This window comes from Schistocerca piceifrons, chromosome 3, assembly GCF_021461385.2.
Source record: "Schistocerca piceifrons isolate TAMUIC-IGC-003096 chromosome 3, iqSchPice1.1, whole genome shotgun sequence".
NCBI classification, from domain to species: Eukaryota; Metazoa; Arthropoda; class Insecta; order Orthoptera; family Acrididae; genus Schistocerca; species Schistocerca piceifrons.
Genome location: NC_060140.1, coordinates 873,623,338 through 873,645,588, shown reverse-complemented (window position 1 = coordinate 873,645,588; position 22,251 = coordinate 873,623,338). Strand labels below are relative to the sequence as shown.

Here is a 22,251-nt window from a genome sequence, read left to right as displayed (position 1 = left end):
ACACAAATGTGCCAGTAAAATATTTAATAACGGTGCAAAAGTCTCATCATCTGGGCTCAAAATTGTTCTAATTGGTTGTCCTCAAAGAGTTGATTTTTAAATGAGAGTCAAACGCTTTGTGATTTAAGAAATTCATCGTACATTCTCGCACATAGTTCATCTTGCGTAAAAGGAAATCTGCTTTGAATGTAACTCTTTTCAAACCACCATTTGCAATCTTTTCCCGCGACCTGTTAGAAATGGGTTCGTTACAGCACTTGCAAGAAAGTGCCAGATACCTGGCGTCACCGCGCTTGCGCAGCTATGACGACACAGGAAGCCCATATGTTTGTACGTGTAAAACATTAAAAGATCTTACACTATGTCATAAAAGAAACAAGACATCAAAGGATACTTCAAGAGCGTCGGGATTTCGCGAACCATACTAAAATGCATAATTCGGCTTAAAATGCACATCCGTATGTAAATTTTCTTGGCGTACCAGTACTCATGGTTGGTTCTTTATTATAGCATAATGCCATATGTGCACTTGAAATGCAGCGAACAGTTGAAACTAGCTAATAGTGTGAAATTAAACACTTCATTTCAAATAAATTGACTGCCTCAGTAGAAAGGATTAATAAAAGCCAAATCTCTTTAGCAAACCGGCAAAAATAACTTCATTGTTCTGTTAGGCGATTAATGCTTGACTGTCAAAGGTGGAAATAAAATCTGAAACTAGTAACATATTTTAGTCTGCCGTAATTATGCGAACATATTTTAATTCATTTGAATGCTCCCAGCCACAGAAATCCGTTTTGTTATCATTTAACGTGAGAGCAATAAACGAAGAGGAAACAACAAAATCACTGAACGTAAACACAGGTCACGTGGAGATGACCCACCTCCCCACCACAACTCGGACTGCTCTATACATCAGCCCCAGATCTACAATATTTCCAAACAGGGGCAATATTAAGTAGTGGCGCCCAGCCACACTTCCGTAACCAGAAGCGGGAGAAGGTACTACTCATACGAGACTTAACTGTGCATGCGCAAGAGCCCGCCCGCAAATGCTCAAATGAATCTAAACAGTTGTCTCGTCACGCTCATCAGAGGCAGTTTGTTGTTATAAAGCATTGCATAGTGTTCCTAAAGCCTTTGACATACTTTACTGTTGGCAGGCGCCTGTATGAGCACATTTCCTTTGCAACTTAAGTTTTATTTTTGTTTTTCTTTTTTCTCCCGTTCATGTTTTGTTGCTGCAGTATTATTCTGCAGTAACGGGATACAATAATATCCTTTGTTAGAGTATTGGTTCTTACCAGACAAAATCACAAAAATTTAACTGAAAACTAAAACAATGAAAAATTCCCGGAATTCTAAACAATTCCCGGGTTTTTCCCGGTTTTCTCCTGGATGAAAAAATTCCCAGGTTTTTCCCAGATCTCCCTGTTGTCCTGGGTCGTATACACCCTGCACACCCTACGTAAGCGACAAGCGATCGACAGCGTGCGACAGCTTCAGACAACGGAACACCACCGCAGGTAGAGTTACGGAAGTGTCCAACATGCGCAACGTGCATGGACTGCATGTCCTCTGCTACAACTAATGATGTTTGAATTCAAACATGTTTGAATCTTGCTGCAGCACACGCAACAGTGAGAGCGACAGCCACGCATCTTCTCAGCAAAGCAGTGGAGCGGACATGTCAACATCTATGAAATACTTATCATCTGATTTAAAAGCAAACTATATGGTAAAAAAAATTTGATTCTTCACATCTTACAGCTTGATATCTTTCCACAATAAAGGTCAGAATTTACTTTCGTTATTCGCCATAGTTACTGTGCTGCACAAAACTGAGTACATGGCTGCACGAAATTTTTAAGGGTTTGCAGAGATAAAATCACATCACATAGACTTCCCGTGTAGTTCATTTTATGCCATACATTATTGTTTATGAAATGTAACCAATATATCTAAATTGTAATTAAAGTTGAGAGTGGAATGATATCTGTTTTTATTCTTGAGATATTGATGGTTATATCCATGAACGGATTGCTCGCGGTGTGTCCAAATCCTTTCCTGCATTTTGAGAATCAAGTGGTCGTAAAAATCGTCATATCTCATAAACGATTCAAGATACTGAAATGACGTTTTTTGAAAGTGACAGAACACACAAAGGACTATTTTATCGTATGATTAACACTCGATATTTTTTGTCAGACATGTGAGCAGAGCAAAAACAAGACATCCTATAAATTACACCATGAGGTTTTGTCCGAATTTTCATAGCCAAACAAGGAGAGAGAAACAGGCAAATGAGATATCAAAGTGACCAGCATGAGGTCTGATTTTGCATGGAGATATTTAATTGCTTGAAAGTAATCAGGGTACTTAAGGAAAACTTAATTACTGAGTTGAGGAAAAATTTAAATATTTCACAAAAAGCAGCTGGAAAGCTATGTAAATGAAGTGTAAAAAGTTCATCTGTTGAGGGCCTAGCTACTTTGCACATAAAAAGACACATCGGTGTGGAATTAAAAGTCAAAAAGGCTTCCTTCGAATCAAGTACAGTTAGGATTTTTGAGAACAGAGGATGTTAGGAAAGCGAATGAGGTGTCTGTCAATGAGGTCATGCTTTCTGAATAAAACTTGAAAATAAAAAAATGAAAGAAATGATTTGTGTAAAAGAAATAAACAAATCAGAGAAACATTCCATGTGCCTTTGAATGATGCTCAAAATCCTGAACAGAAAATGAGGAACATTAAATGTTTCTCTAATATTTTTTATTTCATACTTTTAGACAAATTATTTCACAAAATGTTTGACTTTCTTTTCAAAATTTTTAATGCTTTACTTTTGAATACTATTTAGATTAACTGAAACACTTGACCTTAACACTGACTGCTGATGAATTATGTTCGCAAAATTAAATATCAGTAAAATTTCACGGTTGTTCATTGTATTTTATTAGGAATTTAATGTGCTTAATATACTGGGATAGGTGTGTATACACTTAAAAGAACAAATACTTTGGCAAGACCTTAAAAATATACTTAGCGATGCAGTCTAAACAGTATACGTAAAATTTAGTATACAGAATTGTAGCTGAGTCAGTTAAAATATAAGAAGTAGCCAGGACCCAATTCAGGTTTGTTTATTAACTACAGTTTCCAGCCAGGAATGCTACCGTTACATCACAGTTAGTTCACAGGTGCTACACTCATTCTTTTGCATTAGTCTGTCATTCTTCCACATTTATCAGCTGTTAAAAGTTCTTGATCACGAAAAAAACATTCGTCTTTCATTTATTGATGAGAGTCGAATGCTCCTCTGCTCATTCACATTTATTCAAAGAATTTGTCTGGTGATCTTCAGAGTTGATGATATAAATTATGAAGTTTTCCATGAAGATTCTTCTCTTTGTAAATTTCATGCATAGCATTCCTTTTCCCTTTATTTTCCTAAGTAAAGCTAGTTTTGTAGCCTTACTCTACAAATAAAGTATTCTACAGTATAGCAGCACCGTTTTATAGAGCTGGTTGGTTCTAAGCAGCCACCTTGTAGCAGGTTGTGTTCACTCGCATGCAGGACACTCAAGCTTTCTGCTCGATGCTGCTGCTTGTTGCTGGAGTGTCATGTATCCAGACGTCGCTCACTATCGGTCACTTCTGACATTTACATAGGACATGGCCTAACACGAATTATTTACAGACGAATGGAAAAATTGATAGAAGCTGACATCGCAGAAGATCAATCTGGATTCCATAGAACTGCAGGAGCATGCGAGGCAATAATGACCCAACGACCCCTCATAGAAGACAGGTTAAAGAAAGGCAAACCTACATTTATAGCATTTGCAGAGTTGGAGAAAGCTTATGACAACTTGACTGGAATCCTCTCTTTCAAATTTTAAACCTGGCAGGGATAAAATACAGGGAGCAAAAGGCTATTTACAATTTGTACAGAAACAAGATGGCAGTTATAAGAGACAAGGGGCATGAAAGGGAAGTAGTGGTTGAGAAGGGAGTGAGACAGGGTTGTAACCTATCCCCGATGTTATTCAATCTGTAAAATGGACAAGCATTAACGAAAAGCAAAGGAAAAATTGAAGTAGTTTTTAAATCCAGGGAGAAGAAATAAAAACCTTGAGGTTTGCTGATGGCATTGTAATTCCCTCAGACACAGCAAAGGACTTGGAAGAACAGCTGAACGGAATGGACAGTGTCTTGAAAGTAGGATAGCAGAAAATTGAAATGAGATAATGGAATGTAGTCAAATCAAATCACGTGATGCTGAGAGAATTACATTAGGAAATGAGACACTTAAAGTAGTAGATGAGTTTTGCTGTTTGGGCAGCAAAATAACCGATGACGGTCAAAGTAGAGAGGACATAAAATGTAGATTGGCGAAAGCATGGAAAGAGTTTCTGAAGAAGAGAAATTTCTTACCATTGAGTACAGATTTAAGTGTCAGGAAGTCTTTTCTTAAAGTATTTGTATGGAGTGTAGCCACATATGGAATTGAAATATGGACGATAAATAGTTTAGACAAGAAGAGACTAGATGCTTTCAAAATGTGGTGCTACAGAAGAATGCTGAAGATTATATGTGTTGATCACATAATTAATCAGGAGATACTGAATAGAATTGGGGAGAAAAGGAACTTGTGAAACAACTTGAGTAGAAGAAGGGATCAGTTGTTGGGACACATTCTGAGGCATCAAGGGTTCACCAACTTAGTACTGGAGGGAAGCGTCGATGGTAAAAATCATAGAGGGAGACCAAGAGATGAATACACTAAGCAGATTCAGAAGGATGTAGTTCGCAGTAATTACTCGGAGATGATGAGGCTTGCACAGGATAGAGCAGCATGGCGAGCTGCATCAAACCAGTCTTTGGACTGAAGACTAAAACAACAACAACAACAACGACTTATAGTAACTTATAGATCAATTTCTTTGTTGCTTTAAGGGGCAGAAACCCACTGTGTGCTTAACTGTTTTGGCCAAAAGCCCATTAGTACTTTTACTTATTTTTGTTCGGTTTGTAGTGGCCTATGGCCCACAATAAAGTGCAAAAGCCCATTAGTATTTTTACATATTTTTGTTCGGTTTGTAGTGGCCTATGGCCCATGATAAAGTAATGTAAATTATAGATCGAATTCTCAATTTTTCTAAGGACAGAAGCCCGTTAATCTTTCTTAAAATCATATTTGTGGGCTGAGGCCCAATTGCTTTGTAAGTCTATTTGGTTAAATATTAGGTAGGTAGGAACCTTGCTGACATTTAGTTCTTTTAACAGGCAGAAGTCCACTACATGTGTATACCTGCTTGGGCGGAAGTCTGTGGTGTTTCTAAAATTATTAGTGATTTCATAACTGCGTAGTGCTTAACTATATTAGGAACCAAAGTACCTGCTCAAGAACCAATGTATGCAAAACTTGTAGTTACTGCTGTGCAAATAAGATTTGTAAAAAAAGATTCAGTGGCTTACAACATAAGGATCTCTCTACCATACCTTTGCTGTGCAAATACATCCCTTGGCACTGACAATTAAGAGAAATTATCATTAGTCAGTGGGTTAGATAGTTAAAGGATTTTTATCAGTTCCATTGTAACATCTTCTTGTGTGTTTGTAGCATCCTATATCATCAGAGCAAGAAAAAAAAATATAATTCGTAGCATGAACTGCAATCAGAGGGGAAGCAGACGAGAACAGCCTGGCTGAGTTGTGCCAGTGGCTGTGGGGTGCGTTGGATGAGCCAATTACCATCACAGCACAAACAGTTGGAGACGTGAGCAGCACATGCACTTCCTTACTGGGTGTGGTTGAAGAAAGTGTTGATTTGTTAGAAGATACCTCCCCTTCTAACTAATGAGTATTTTTTTAAGCTGCAGGCAGCTGATGAGACATTGCCTGATTATGTTGACCTGGTGTGGACGGCAATGGTTGCCCTCTGTATGGGTATAGCAAAAGTGAAGCAGTAGTGATTGTTCTGGAGAGCATACAACCACAAGACCAACTGTAGGTAATGTTTATTCATTTTCTGACCTACAACAAATAATAATCAGTGTGGAGAATGTTAAGCATGTTGATGAGAAACTGAGGGGGGGGGGGGGGGGGGGGGGCAAGAAGGGTAGAGGGAATTCAGGCAACACAACAACAGCTGATGCCAGAGGCTGGCATGGGGACAGGATACCTACTTAGCACCACGTGACTGTCACACAATGTGCAGAGTTAACATAATGTGTTTGCTGCCTTATCTTCTGAACCAGTGTATGCATTGAGTCAGGTAGTAGTGTATCATTTGTCGATCGTGAATGGTATAATATGAGTACACATATTGCCAGTCTGCCACATCTACAGTAGGTTGAGGAGGATTGCTGATCCATTTAGAGCAACACCTTAGAGGTCATCGGGCAGGTTTGCATCAAACATAGAATTCCGAAGTTCACGTGGCCAAGAAGATTTTTAGCGGTTGAGCACCTGACTCTGAAAATGTTACTGGGTTGTGATTTCTTGATGTGTTCTCAGTAGCCTGCAAGGAGTACTATTTTAAATTTTGCCTTGTCAAAAGGGTTACATTTTGTAGGCATCAAAGTTTATTTAATGTGTGTCGTGTGCAAGATGAAGGGTCAGGGTTCGATGTCGGGCACTTGCCGGAACCTAGAACAAAGCAATTGCTTGGATTGCCAGATCAGTTTCCAGATGTCTTAACCAACAGGTTAGCGGTGATGAATAAGATAAATTATCAGATTAGGATAAACGACCATGATCAAGTGTGGCGGGCACCCTGTCGGCTCTCGCCCCCTTTTTCTTTAAAAAAAAAAAAAGAGCTATGTAAGAGTGTGAACGAATGATTAAAGGACAAAGTTATCAGGCAGTCGGTCTCCCCAACTGCACTATTCAGTGTATTAGCTGGATCATAGGAGTTGGGTCTTGGTCCACCCATGCAAAATGGGGAGAATAGCATGGTGGGCAATGTGAATCTCAGCCTTCCATTTTGACATTGTGCATACCAAAGAGTGAGAGAAGCAAATGGCTGACGCACTAAGCCACATATTCTGTCAGGAAGTTGGGAGGGGGAGCAGAAGATGAGCCAGAGGCATTGTTACCTGCAGGTGCTGCAAGGGTGCCCTGTTGCCAAGTGGCGGCTGCTGTACTGAACAAAATCCCTGCATTCTTCTGTGATCTTGAGCAAGAGCAAGAAAAAGCTGAGGAATTAACTGCCATATAAGAAGAACTTACAGAGAGGCATCAAGTGAACAAGTATTCGATGGAGGAAAGGATATTCACTCTGTTATGCATTAGACATAACGGAAAAGTGATAATCTGCCTTCCCAGGGGCTTGGTCTGGCTGTTTTTAGATATTTTCACCAATCATTGTGTGGCGAGCACTTGGGTGTCCATAAGATGCAGATGAAAATTAATGAGCACATAACACTGAAGAACATGAAAGCTGAATTCCAGAAGTTAGTGGTTAGGTATGAGGAGCATAAGTGAGGGAAACCCATCAATAACGAAAGGACCCTCTTGCAGTTCACTGATGAGTTCCACCCATTAACAAATTATTTATTGATTATCTTGGCCCGCAACAGTGCACCAAAGATGGTAATCATTTTGTGTTTATGGTTGAAGGTACATTTATGTGGTTCCTGTGGCTTATCCCAAACAAGAGGACCATGATGGTGATAAACATTCAGAATCTATTCAAACCATTTTTCTGAGCTTACACAGCTTGCTACGAAGTGCCAAAACGACCCCTCCCAAGTTGATTGTGTTCAAGATCAACATCCCACTGAACAACCTCTGGTTCTTCAATGACCTAATGTCAGTGTGTGTTGACCCCAGCGATCTGAGGGTTAAGTGGGACGCAGTGGGGGGATGCACTATTCTTGGCCACCAAAGGGAAGCCTGCACTCCTAATCGGATCACGAATGTGGCACCAATGGTGGTGAGTGACAAGGTGTACATGAGGAACGTGTGGGGCCAGAGTAAAGGGAGAAAACGGGTATAGGTGAAGGTGCTCTCACGACATGTAGGCACATGTGAGGTCACTAAAATTCCATCTCCAGGGAGCATCCTGGTTGAGGACCTGCAAACCCATTGAAAGATCTGCAGTCACTTAAGTCAGTTCAAGCTGAGTGGCAGGGAAGAGAGAACTGTTTGTAAGTGATGTGAAGCTGGAGTGTCCCCCAAGCAAACCTGTATCACCACCATATCAACAACACTAGTAAATTAACAGTATCACGACATACTGTAAGGTGTATTCAACAAATAGGCCTGTCCTGCAAGTTGTACAAAAAGCAGCTTGCCCATAAAGCAGAGATGCTGAGTCGCAATAGGCACAACAAAAAGAGGCTACCTGTGAAACCAATAGTGATTTACAAGCTAAGTTGCAACCATTGTGCTGTATTCTATGTAGGCATGACAACTAACAAGCTGTCTGTCCACACGAATGGCCACCGACAAACTGTGGCCAAAAAACAAGTGGACCGCCCTGTTGCTGAACACGCTGCCAAACATGATATCCCTCATCTCAATGACAGCATCACAGCTTGTGCCATATGGATCCCTCCCACCAACACCAGCTTTTCTGAATTGCTTACTTTCCCTGCAATACATCCTACGTTCCCGTAACCCTCCTGGCCTCAACCTTTATTAGTGTCTGTCCTCACCCATCCAGACACCTCCCTGTTCCCATTCCAGCACTAAGCCGTCATTTCACCACCACACACAGTCTTTTAATTTCTTTTTATTTCTCTCCTTTCCGCTACTTAACTCCCCCCTCCCCACCTTCTTCCCTGCCCTCCATCTAAACTGCAGAACTTCACTGTCCGCCACCCCACCATACTATCCCGCCCCCTCCCCCGTCCCAGCCTCCTCCTTACCCCCACCCAGTCGCCACTCCCATCACGCACTGTGCTACTGCTCGCAGTGTGGTTTCAGTTGTCTGAGACAGCAGAGGTTTGTGCAAGTTGTGTTTGCGTGAAAATATATATATATATATATAATGGAAGGAAACATTCCACGTGGGAAAAATTATAAAATATATATATATATATATATATATATATATATATATATATATATATATATATATCTGTGTGTGTGTGTGTGTGTGTGTGTGTGTGTGTGTGTATTGCTGACAAAGGCCTTAATGGCCGAAAGCTATAATTGTGTGAATTTTTTTGTTGTGCGTATTGCGACTCAGCATCTCCACAATCTGGTGAGTAGCAACTTCCTTCCCTAATATTGTTACATTCCATCCTCGATTTTCCATTATTTGATTTGAGCTTGTCCATAAACTGTCACCAGCAGACAAGTCGAAACACACTACCTTGCACAACGAAATTGACAAACTACTATGAGATGGTGAAGTTGATGACGCGTAATATCCTGTGAACGAGGTAATATTTCAGGTTAATCATCATAACAGTATGATCTAGAGTGCAAAAAACCCTCATGCAATTGTGAAACATGAGGCATCTAAAGAGAATGTGTTTTGCATAATGAGCAGATGCAAATTGTATGGGCTCACCGAATTTAAATCGCAATTACTTCTTTTTTTAGAGCCCATCATAAATGTTTGTCTGTGCTCCTCTTCGTAACATCAACTGAATAATTTGAGGAACTGCATATTTTATGGATTCTGAGTGGGTAAATGAAGATATGTTGGGATGAAATGGTCTACCATCTAGACATCTGCTGTGTCACCCAGAATGTTTGCAAGTAGCACCTGAAATTCTCAGATGAACACTGACAAGGCTTCTGGTAGCAAATGCATGAACTATATAAAGAGTTCTCAAACTTTCAGAGAACAAACTTATGAACTTTGTACACTCCCATATATCACTATGGATTGTGTATGCCACTTGAAAAAATAAGACATCAGCTGGATGTTCACACAAGCTTTTCTGTATAGCCATATACTTCTGTATGGGCATCTTACACAGCCCGTTTGTAAAGCTATTAATTTTTCTAGCTGTTAAACAAAATGTTAGACACCACATAAATTAAAAATTAATTTTCTTCAGAACAATCAGTACGTCCCATCATGAAATCAAACTATAGCAGAGATTAACCAAAATATATAAAAATGTCTGCGCACAATCCAGTGAGAGACGCAGACTGCAAATGTTTCCGTAGTTCTATACCATTAGATTTAATAGTCTCTATGGGGTAAGTAGTGGCCTCGTGTGGGGCAGGGAGGGGAAGGGGAAGGGCAAGGGAAACAAGCTCCAACTACTCATGTAATGCTGGCACTGTACCATATGGATTGTGCTTCATTCTGGGCTTCTTTATAGAAATTACAGACAGATATAAGAAATGCTTTGCAGTATCATTTAAGTGGGGAATCAAGAGTACCATAAGTGATGGACCTAGCTTTACTTCATCACCCATTTTAAACAAAAAACCTACATGATAATCCTCTGCATAATGTATAGGTTGCACATGTTGCAGGGAGTGATCTGTCATGGTATACAGGAAATTTCCTAATCCTCATGTAATGGCTCTAGAATGCTACACACAGTATTGGTTATATTACATTACTAAGGGTGGCAGCAGCTAAGCTAAACATTAAACACCATTGCCACAAAGTCTTATGACGTCCACTGTTTCAAAACTATGGAGCCCATCAATAAAGGAAAGTATGACAAATTGCAATTGTTTTAAGAATGATAGTTACAACAGTTTATTGCAACACAAATGCACCAGTATCCACATCTCTGATTTGGAAACTGAAGATCGCATAAACTTCGGTGTTTTTGTCAGCTTCTATCACATATTGCTGTGTAAATAGAACCCCACGTAAAAACAAATACATAAGAATAAAAAGAAAAATTTGTGTTAATATGATCACTAACTGTACATAGTGACAAACTAATCCATGCTGGAGACACTGCACAAACAATAGACTCTCAACTTTCCAAAGCGTTGTTAACTTAAATCTAATATACTAACCTGCACCTCTCTGAAGCATGCTGCTGCTTTATCAAGGGTCAAACTGTTCCCATCCTTAAAAGCATCATCAATCATTGTCAAAAGGGCTTGTAGTTTTTCTATTTGCTGCTCCTGATCTTTTACTTTTGATTTAAGTCTATCTTTCTCCTGAGTCATAACAACCAGTTGATCTTTTGTGTAACGCAATCGACGATCATTCTGGATTATGTCCTGCATGTTGGGAAAAAAACATACACTATCAGTTTCTAGAGATCATAAAACTATGGAAGCTTATTAGCAAAGTCTTGTTAAGCTATCTGTAGGAAAATAATTTGTGTATCGGCCTCCTCTTCAGTTATAGTTTGTCATCGAGCAGATCATACCAACTACACTACAGAAGAAAGTTCTGTTTAGTTTACAAAGTAGTGATACACAACAAAAGAAAAGCCATAAATAAATATAGAAAACGATATTCACATAACATAAAGAAAATTATCCACGCAATATAAACTGCAGAATTAGAATCATACGATTTCTCTATTGGAATAACACATTTAAAGCCATGAGTCTGAGGTCAGAGGACTCTCATGTGACTACAACAGAGAATTGTTATCCTCTTCTATTCTATACTACACACTTATAATACTTAGGGACCGGAAAACATAGCATCTATTTCTGGCACAATTCACATCTATTTTTTGCTCAATTAGCATCTATTTTTGTCGAAATTTGCATCTATTTTCTTTGTAAATGATCAGACACACAAATTTAAAAGCTGGCACTACATATGTTAAGACACAAATTATCATTTCTTTGAAACTGACTGTTAGCGAAAATGCTGATAGGGAACTTTCTGACTGGAATGTTTGCTTTTGCAGGAACTTCAACACCTTTTCCCTCCACAATGGCCTTTGTTTTCTTCATTTGGCTGTATTTAAGCTTTCAAAAATGATTGTTCTGTTGAAAAGCAGCAGCATTTTCCCCACCAGTTAAGTAAACATGTCTCTAATATATGGTGTTTCTGGGCATTATTTGTTCTTTTCCTGCCCAATTTGAAGATTGAAAAATCTGCAGACCATTAATTTCGACCTTTTGTGGACATTCATAGCCCTACAACCCATGATTAACAACGCTACAGATAGAACTGACAAAGCACTTAGCATAGAAGCTGAACAGAACTTATGGCACTCGATTTTAACGTTAGGGGAAGAATTTTGGCACCATCAAGAAATATTACAGTCCCCCCCCCTCAAAACGCTATAACACAGAAGGCAAGCGCTACAGGCTGTTGTTGCAGGTGGCCATGGGCATAGACAGACAGAATTTTAACCGCCACAGGGGAAGGAGCTGTGCAGGGAAAAAAAACCCACCTCCATTTCACTGAGCAGCAGCCTACAGCAGAACTGACACATTGTCACAGGGATCACCAACCTCTTCAGGTGTTGTAAAGGCCGTAATCCTAATCTGTGATGGACCCGGATGAGTCACTTCACTTATTTCAAAAGAAGAAAAGAAAATAATGAACAATAAACAACACAAAGCATTCATGGACGGCTATCGTGGAACTGACTGTTGACGTTAGCATGGTACTGTTGACGTATTTCAGGCCCGGCCTCTAGCAGTAGTATTTAATGAACTACAGTTCAAAGCATCTGCCACCTAATTTGCCACATTAAAACTGTCTGTATTATATTATATTTTGAGCTTTATCTAACAAACAAACATACGTGTTTCTTTCTTAAAATGCTAGGTCCCACAGCTGAGTACTACATAGCATTATGTGACATGTATCTTAAACAGACCATTCAACCATACACAACTGGCATGGTGCACTGATACATCATTGCGTTCGTACACCATTTTTTTCCGCATTATCTTTCCAAATTGGGCTTTGCCAATAATTACTTAAATTTTCAATATTGTACATAGAAAATAAAACTATTTCAAATTATCTCTGATAAATAGCCCATCTGGATACAATTCGCTATAGAACAGCATCTATTAAGTAATTTCTCATTTTCGCCTTCTGAGGCAGAATTTTCATCTATTTCGCATTTATGGCAAAACGCGAATTTTTCCGGTCCCTAATACTTCACTGTTATTGAATCACAAAGCTCAAAAATTCATATGAAATGAACTATTCTTAACAAAATGTAAATTCACTTGAAAAACTGTAAAATTATGAGAAGAACGATTACCGAGTACTTTTCTTCAGGAGGTGATGACTTTTTTAGTAGTGCTGACAGAAACATAGGAACGTACCAAAAAACTCTCATAACTTTCTGAACTATTAGTTTCTTTTCCTGGGAGGAAAGAGGGCAGGATTGGAGATAGTCAGAACGGCAGGGCAGGTACCTCATATCAGAAGATTAGAGGGACCTATCTTCTGTTACGATAACAGGAGACAAAGACCATTGGTACTCATACATGTGTCTATCGGCAGCTACAAGAATTTTGTCTCCTGAAGAACACTACTGACAAGCAATTAGACTCATAATTATACATAGTATTTATAGGATAAAAGGCAGTAATCTCTATGTTTGTTTATTTCTTTCATCTGTATTACTACTGCTTATTTAATGAATAATGTTTTCCTTTTTTAATTAAACTTATTTATGCTTGATGTATGCAATAAGGAAACGCAAGATTATCTCACACTGAAATTTGTTAATGCATCTCCAATACCATAAGCACGAGCATCATCACCATCCCCCCTCATAATCATCAAGTCTTTAAAACACACCTTTCAGTTCCTGCCTCACATTTAGCAGCCAAATTCAAAAACTTATGCACTGTATCAGTGCTCACTCACATTTGGGAACACATTTTTCATAATTACAGAAAACAGAGTTATGAAATAAATTATAATTCAGTCAAGAGACTGCATAATGTTCATGGTTTTGCTGTATATATTGCACGCAGAATATAAACAATTGTGCAGTAATAGGCAGCTTGCCCAAGACCTATGTCTTCATGGTAATTAGTACAGGACAAATACAGAGGTGCTGAAATGGAACTCAGAATCAAGTGACAAAATATAAAACAAGCATGATGGGAAGGGAAAGGATTAAAATATGTACAATCTAAAAGCAATGATTAATTGTAAAATGGAAGAGCCACAAAAATACTTGAAGACGAATGCACACGGTAACAACACAGGAAGGAGTAATGAAAATTCCGAAAACACAAAACTAAAGTGCAACATGAGTACAGGTACACACCATTCGCACTCCTTGCAAGAATTAAACTGTAGAGTTCCTCATTTGTTGTAGACTCATTTCTTCAGGTCTGCTCTCAAACTAAAATCCTTCCTCTAATTGAGAAAGGAACATGTAAAAACTGTGTCTCATCTGCACCTAAGTTCAATATGCCTGCCTCGAAAGTATTTGACATTGGTCTAGCAAAAGGAGGTTATTTCTTTAATTAATTAAATACTTGATTTTCTTCGAAGTACACACTTTGTGTATCATCTCACTCATCTCAAGAATAGTTAACACCAGAATAAAAACTTACAAGGCTTTTCCAGGCTATGTTGTTAGTAGCACTGCAATATTTTCTTACAGCTTTCAAAATTAGATACTTATACAGCTGTTTTGTTCACTGAGAACATCCAGGAACAACAGAGTCCCACATCATGAAAGCAGGGATCTAGCAAGCTGTGTAGCATCATACCTAGTCAGGCACGTGTACTGAATTAAATGGGGTACAGTTGCTAAATCCATGAGACCCTACAGTTTTATCTGCACAATGAATGGTTTATCTGCAGTACTCCTTGTGAATCACCTGGTTTATTAGTGCAGCACTGAACAGTTTGTCGTCTTCTGAACATTGAGAGCTTCTGTCGGGGCAACAAAAAGGTTGAATACCTATAAATGACATTGATGTCCCATCAGCAGTCTTCACCAATATGGTGTCAACACAGAATTATGTCCATTCTACTGAAACCTGCTTAGGCACATATGTTTCCATTGACAACGAGCTGATTCCGAAGTCAGCATGACCAAAGTCCATGATGACAAATGCACTTTCTCAACAGCAGCAATGTTTTGACTAGTTGATGATCTTCCAGAATGATAGTCACCCTAAACAGATAACCAATTTTCTTTGAAATTTTTGGTCCACTAACTGCACAACACTCATTGTATCACACTGCCAATAGCTCTGTGAATATTTCTCTGTGGGTCCCTAAGTAATACAAAGAACTTGATGCAGTATCAGAAAAGAGAGAGAGAGAGAGAGAGAGAGAGAGAGAGAGAGAGAGAGAGAGAACATGGTACTATGTAAAAACAAAATAAAGCAACCATATAAAAATCATCGGCATCCAAATATGCCTGTACACAGACATTATTACTGCCATGTCTGGTTTTACTGCCATGTCTGGTTTAGCACTAGCATACAAATAGAACTTCACAATTTCAAATCATAAGATTCCTATCATTCTAACAAGTAATATGCCAGTACAATAATCAATATTTTGTGAAAACTGTTTTTATTTTAATTTTTTTGGATGCTCAATGCTGTGGTTATCAGCACATAAGAAGATTAGAAGAGCAGCCACCGCTGGAAAAGCGAGTAGTAGCCTTGTAAAATAGCCAAGAAAGAAAAGCGGCTATGTATGATTTTGTTTAGTAACTTTACAATACAACTGATTTATTAGATGTATTATAAAAGTCATGTTCCCAGAGTCATTAAAAGTACTTGAGCAGGCAATTGCTTGAGGGAGGCTCAAGTTGTATACTAACTGTAAATTTTGTTGCATTAAATAAATATAATATTAATGTTGATAGTCATACATGTATAATCTTATGAAATACGAAAGTTGGTGGCAGATGGTCTGAAGAAACGAGCTTCCAGGTTCCAATTAGTGTGAGGTATCAGATTCTTGAATAAAATAAAGGTTCATGGAATTAATAATTGGATTTCAGAAATTGGAAAATGCATCAACAATCTGGTACAGTGAACCTGGACAATGAAAAGGCAAGCACTTAAGGGTGAGAGGTTTTATGAAATGGACCAATAGAAATGAATATCACATTATGTATTTAAGAAAAGCAACAGACAGATGAAGAAACTGAAAATTTCAGGGAGAGGATGTCAACCAATCACAGAATTACAGAAAATTATAGCTCGCGTCTCAATGATAACACCACAGAGAACTAGAAGCTGAAAGCAATGAAACAATGAATACCTGAAGTTACCAGATGCCAGAAGCATTAATCAACTATCTCACATGGTACATTAACTACAGTTTATGCAATTTTAAAAAAATTTTACAGTGTCATAAATTCCTGTTTTCCAACCATTAGCACACAACATTTACATGTTTTTCAATATGCTAGATCTTATAGTTTATTTCAATTCCATTTCATGTTTCTTAAATGAGTAAGAACCTATGAGTTGTTTAATCTTACCAGAAACACCTGCTTTTGCATTTTTGATGGGACTTGAAAAAAAGAAAAAAGTAAAATGTGGGAAATAACTTTTTAAGTGGCAAAAGTTAGATACAGGATCTCCCCCTCCCCCCTTTGTATTTTCATAGTTTGTATATGATACATGCATGTAATAGGCATCAAAATATTCGCCATGGACTTGTTTATTATCAAAAAAATGATTATCCAATTTTTTTACTATGGTTAGTTGCTGATGGAACTGAAACTGGTAATTGTCTGGGATGTAGAAAGGATTGATTTAGTTTCAGTTACCATAACCAATGTTTCTGGAAAGCCTGCAACTGTGTCATTCATTATTTAAATAATGAAACACTGCTTCAGTTATGTATATTTTCAAATTTAGCGCAACACATTTTCAGAATTTATTCTCACTGCCAAGTGCAAATATTTATGTATGTTGTGTGATGTCTGTGTGTGTGTGTGTGTGTGTGTGTGTGTGTGTGTGTGTGTGTGTGTTGTCTTGCATCTCTTGCACTGCAGTCATCTTTTTGAGGTCACAAGGTGTACTGTGCCTCTTCCATTACATAGAAAACCACACACACAAGCAAACCATCACTCACACTGCTTCTTTGTGAAACATCACAAAAATACTTACATAAATATTTACACTTGATAATGAGAACAAATTCTCGAAACATGTCATGCTAAGCATGAAAAAATACATAACTAATGGAAGGTTCAAGCTACTCCCATCAGCAACCATGCCAAGCAGAGTGGTAGCCGGAGACAAAGCAGGAATTGTTCAGACTTTACTGATCTAGATCTGCTGAGTAGAAACATAATCACGTAACATTTGTAAACACTTCTTAAAGGCCAATGCCATGCCAGTGCATTTTTTGTCAATTACTTCTGTTTTTTTCTCCAAGGAAACTGTCCCATAAAGCATAAATTGCTGAAAAATTGTAAAACAGTGATGCATTAGAAAATTGTAAATATGTTAATGGGTGTGAATTAACACTGTGAATATTTGAAACTTGACTGGAATGATAAAAGATTTTTTAAATGGTGGGATACCATTAATTCCGGGAACCTAAATGTGGGGTTATACAGTTTGTGACAACAATCACATTCTTTAAATAGTCCACCCATGAAAGGAAAGTATTCTACCCTGATTTTCAAAGTGATGCTCTTAATGGATGTTGCAAAAAAACTGAACTACAGCTGATGTGCATGAACTTGCAAGCGACAGTGTGAAATTCAAACTTTTTCAGCTACTTACCATTATTTTAATGAATAGCAAGAAAAACTTAACTGCTATGAAACAGATTAGACCAGTAGCTGTCAGCCACTGTTTTATAACTTGAAGATATTCACAAAAAAAGTGAGAAAGACAGCTGGAGAATTTAGGATTTTGAACCAACAGTGAATTATTGGATGATCATAGAGAAAAGATATGATACAATTATGGAAAATTATTAAAGGCAACAATTAGCACTTTAGAAGAGAAAAATAACCAGAAATGTCACAATGAATTACTCTCATCACTTCTGCTTGCAAATGCTTTATATACTTTGCGAATTTCATTCTCTTTTATTTTTCTGTTAGAACTACAATACTCTCAAGCAACATAAAATCAGTCATCCTGTACAAAGTCACAATAGAGGAAGTTTTCAAAGCAAATAGATTAGTCTTTGTTAATCACATTTCCTCAAATACACCTAGAGTGATTTGGGAAACAGTAAGAAAGCTGACTCACAATCTGCAACTTGAATTTCGAATGTGATTCTACCAGTTATGGCTCCCTTGTCTTGTGGCTCTGTAATATGCCTATCAGATAGTATTCAGATTATACTTTCTTTGCTGGTTGTCTTACCTGTCAGAAGGTAAATAATAAGTTCAGTTTTCATATTGCCTTTTGAGCAAACCAAGTAACAAAGAAGGAAAGTTCTTCAACTTACCTGTTCACACATATCCAACAGCAAATTGAGGTTGTGTTGGAGCTCAGGCAAAGCAAAATTTGTAAATGCCTTGTCTTTTCGTACCTCCAGTTCTTCTGATGGCCTCTGCTGGCCGGCAATTGCATGGTAGCCTGTTAGCACCCTCTGCTGTGGTCCGGTCATATCGATCACTTTCACCTTGCTGAATTGACTGTAAGAGAAAAATATTGTTATAAGTACAAATCGCACAAGTGAACACAAACTGCTAGAAAATATAACCAGAACTATGTAGCACTACCATTAAAAATGTTGAAAGAAAGAAATAAAGTAAAAAACTGAATTCTTTCTGTAACTAATCATAATAATGTTATATATTTCATTGAGTGAAAATGTTTTCTGGAGGAAAAGTAATCAAGCATTGCAACAACATTGTTACAAATACAAACTCTGTCACCTCTTAGAATTTCATTCTTACTGAAAAAGCCAATAATCAAATAAACAAAAAAGCCCATCCCAAATACAAGGATAGAAAACAGGTGAGAACATGAACTTGGTGTCATAACATTAGCAAATATAATGTGCTGTAAATTCTGTTATTACAGCCTAATCGTCACATTAATCACCACAAGCAATGCAGAAGAATATGCACATGCTGTGGCCCAAACAAGAATTATCTGTGAGTTTACAGTTCTCCTTACGAGCGATAACAAGTGCTGACCTGTAATCCTTCCTGATCGAGGGCTGGGTCTTACCCTGCTCCAATACATCGTCCACACTTTTGTAGACATAGCGGATACGCTTCTTGCTCCCAGCGTCCTTCCGCCTCCACTGTGAGAGCTTCTCCCCAAACTCTCTTTCTTCTTCCTCTTCCGAATCAACGACCTCAATAGATTGCTGTTGGTTCTTCCCTTTCTCTGGTCCATACGCACCTATTAAACAAAAAAAAAATGTTGAGACAATCTCTCTTTGCTTCAGACATACTGGACTGGAGCTGCTATTACGACTAACTAAACTTTATAAAAAAAGAGTGTGTGTGTGTGTGTGTGTGTGTGTGTGTGTGTGTGTGTGTGTGCACGTGCACATGTGTGCATTAATTTTACAACATAAAGAATGTTACACGATTGTTTCAAATAAAGAAACATGTCTCATCCTTTAACTGTGGTCAGGTAGGAGCATAAGTAACTAAAATGTGTCTCGTTTATGGGGCCTTTTTTTCTGTTTCAGTTGGTCCGAACAAAGGTAGGTTTAGTGTGGTAGGGAAGTGAACAGCAGTAGTGGTGACAGGATTCTATTGCATGTGGCCACCATATGGTAGGAGAGGTGTAGAACAGGTGAAGCCTACTCACCACCAGAACTTGTAAGTTACAGCTAGTGAATCTGTAAATGATAATATTAACAGGTTATGCCAATACGACCAATATTTTGATAAGTCAGTAGTCTCTGATTAGAGTACGGAACAAGATAATCAGTGTATAGGAAACTGAGACAGCCACTCCCAAGTGTGAGAATACATAGAAAACCAGTAGTCTGTGTGCTGACAAGAGTTTTACACACACACACACACACACACACACACACACACAAGATGCAATAGTGCCAGTCTATCTCACATGATTTTAAAGAAACTATTCAGTAAAGAAAAATTATTCTTTTGCACTTTATAGTGTCATTCATCAGCTTCTGGTGAACTGCTAGTTTTTTAATAATGATCATAGCTATTGCATATTTCAAAATTAAGTAATCCACAGCATGAAATTCGAGTAGTTTGCAATGCAAAATAGGTCATACACGGCTATGTACAAAATGTCTCTAACATTTTATTTAAACTTGGGAGGAGATCTGCATCTATCACCAATCCTGCCACCTACAATTATTTAAACTTGGGAGGAGATCTGTATCTATCACCAATCCTGCCACCTATAAATTAGCTGTACATCTCACCAAAGATAAGTTGTCACTAATTATTACTTTATTACACTTTAAACATGTGGTAGTACTTTTTAGTTTACTGTAAAGCTTGGGACAGGTGTGATAAATGTGAATGCTGCCATTGGTTGGTTAGTACAGGAGAAACATGTCTGGACTGTGAGATGAGGTTTCACTGGAAAGCCAGTAAAGTGTCAGATGAGCCTCTCCCGTAGAGATGTAGATTATGTAGTTGAGACAAGAGAATTGTGGAGCAGGGGAGAAAGGTTTTTGACCTTCATGTATAACTGAAAAGGGTGTATTTTGAATTAAATAGGTTGAATGGGGAAAGAGACAATGGGAGCTGGTAAAAGGTAATAATTAACAGGCAAAAGGAGAAAACCTCAGACATTATACTTCAAATGGTAAACAATCAGTTTGACTTGTCACCTGAAATAGAAGAGCCTCAACCAAAGTAGAGTGAAGCAGTCATAGGAAGAACTTTAAGCCTAGGTTTGTAGAAAAGTCAAGTACAAAGAAAAAGATTTCTGCTACTATGCAGTTGTCACAAAGTGGTGTAGGTCGAATGCTACGGAAAACCTCGGTGTAGAATAACAGGCCACAAGCACTGTGAAACCTACTGCCAAGTTTAGCCAGGTGACAGAGATTTTGATGGAGAGGATCAGGTACTCATAGCAAGAGCAGGAGACAGCCTGGCTGGCAACTTACAATATAGCATTAAAGGTGACCTGAAGGAAGACAGGAACAGCAACAGCAGACACTCATGCGGGGTTTGTGGAGGTTTTACAAGTGCTATGGCTGCGGCTGTCAGCTGTATCAGCAGAGAACTGAGTGGATTGTCTCATATCCATCCCATTACTGTTGCTGCAATTGGGAGATGGGGATACATAAATAATGGAGTGGGAGGATAGATTATCTGAGCATCTTGCAGAAAGTGCAAGGGCGGCCACAAGCACACAATGCAAAATTCCTGTGATTATTGGAGCCAAAGGGGCACATTTTTTTTTAGGTTTGAATCAGGTTACAGACAGACAGTACTGAAAGACATTAAAGCAGAACAGACCCACAATGAATGCAAGAGTTCCCAGGAAACTAAATTTAATGTTTCATCAGTACATTAGGGTGTCGGAAATCAAGAAAGATGAGCTTCTTGTATGCCTAGCAGATGTGGAAAATTCTGAGGTAATAGATATTCTGCACCTCTTTGAACATCATGTAACTACACCGATGGAGAAGTTAAATATAAGGGATTTCAGATTTGCATCATTTGTGTATATGTAGTCAACATGGAAAGTATATGTAGTCAACATGGAAAAAGGAGTTGTAATGTATGTAAAAGATGGACATAAAGTCAGCATTATATAGAAACAAAACGTTTTTGTGCAGATCAGAACCTAGAGGGATGTGCTTGAGAGTTGTTACTGCAGAATACTTGTTTGAGAGTTGTTACTACAGAATGCTTCTCTGGTAATTGTAAAATACTACAGATCCTCTGAAGGAAACTTTCAGCTACTTGTAAGAAATGTTGATGCATTATTGAACTATGTGTCAGGCAAGAAGATGAACTATGTGTCAGGCAAGAAGAAACAGTCAATAACTTGTGGAGATTTCAATGAAGACTTCTTAAAAGATATGAACAGGAAAAATGAACTAGAATCTTTATTTGTGTATTGCAATCTAATTTCAGCAGTCAGTCTGTCAACTCGTGTGTAGCAAGACAGTAAGACACTGACTGATAACATTTTTATAATGGGGTGCTTAAGCTGAAACAACTGATTTGTATCCAACTGTTATTGGATTGGTGCAAATTAACAAAAATAAACAATATAGCACCTTACAGCCCTGTACAGGTTCATGCCAAGGAGTGGGGCTTTATACTAAGAATAGGATACAATGTTTTACGAGAAAGTTGAAAGAGATAGTATGAGACTAAGTGTATGTAGAAAGAGATGCTAATGTCAATTCAATTTATTACATAATAAATTTGTGTCAATATTTGAAAACTGCTTTCCTAAAAGGTTATCCATAAGCATAAAAAAAAGCAAGCCATGGATAACCAGGGGATT

General features: G+C 38.1%; 1 protein-coding gene across 1 annotated transcript in view; it reads right to left on the bottom strand.

Annotated features, from left to right (window-relative positions):
* Positions 1-22,251, bottom strand: part of LOC124789334 (tuftelin-interacting protein 11) — a 150,423-nt gene that overhangs the window by 49,542 nt on the left and 78,630 nt on the right. The window contains exons 6-8 of the mRNA XM_047256653.1: positions 18,978-19,188; positions 18,281-18,470; positions 10,954-11,163 (exon numbers count right to left, since the gene is read on the bottom strand). Coding sequence (XP_047112609.1) covers positions 10,954-11,163; positions 18,281-18,470; positions 18,978-19,188 — 611 coding nt within the window. The remainder of the gene's footprint in view (positions 1-10,953; positions 11,164-18,280; positions 18,471-18,977; positions 19,189-22,251) is intronic.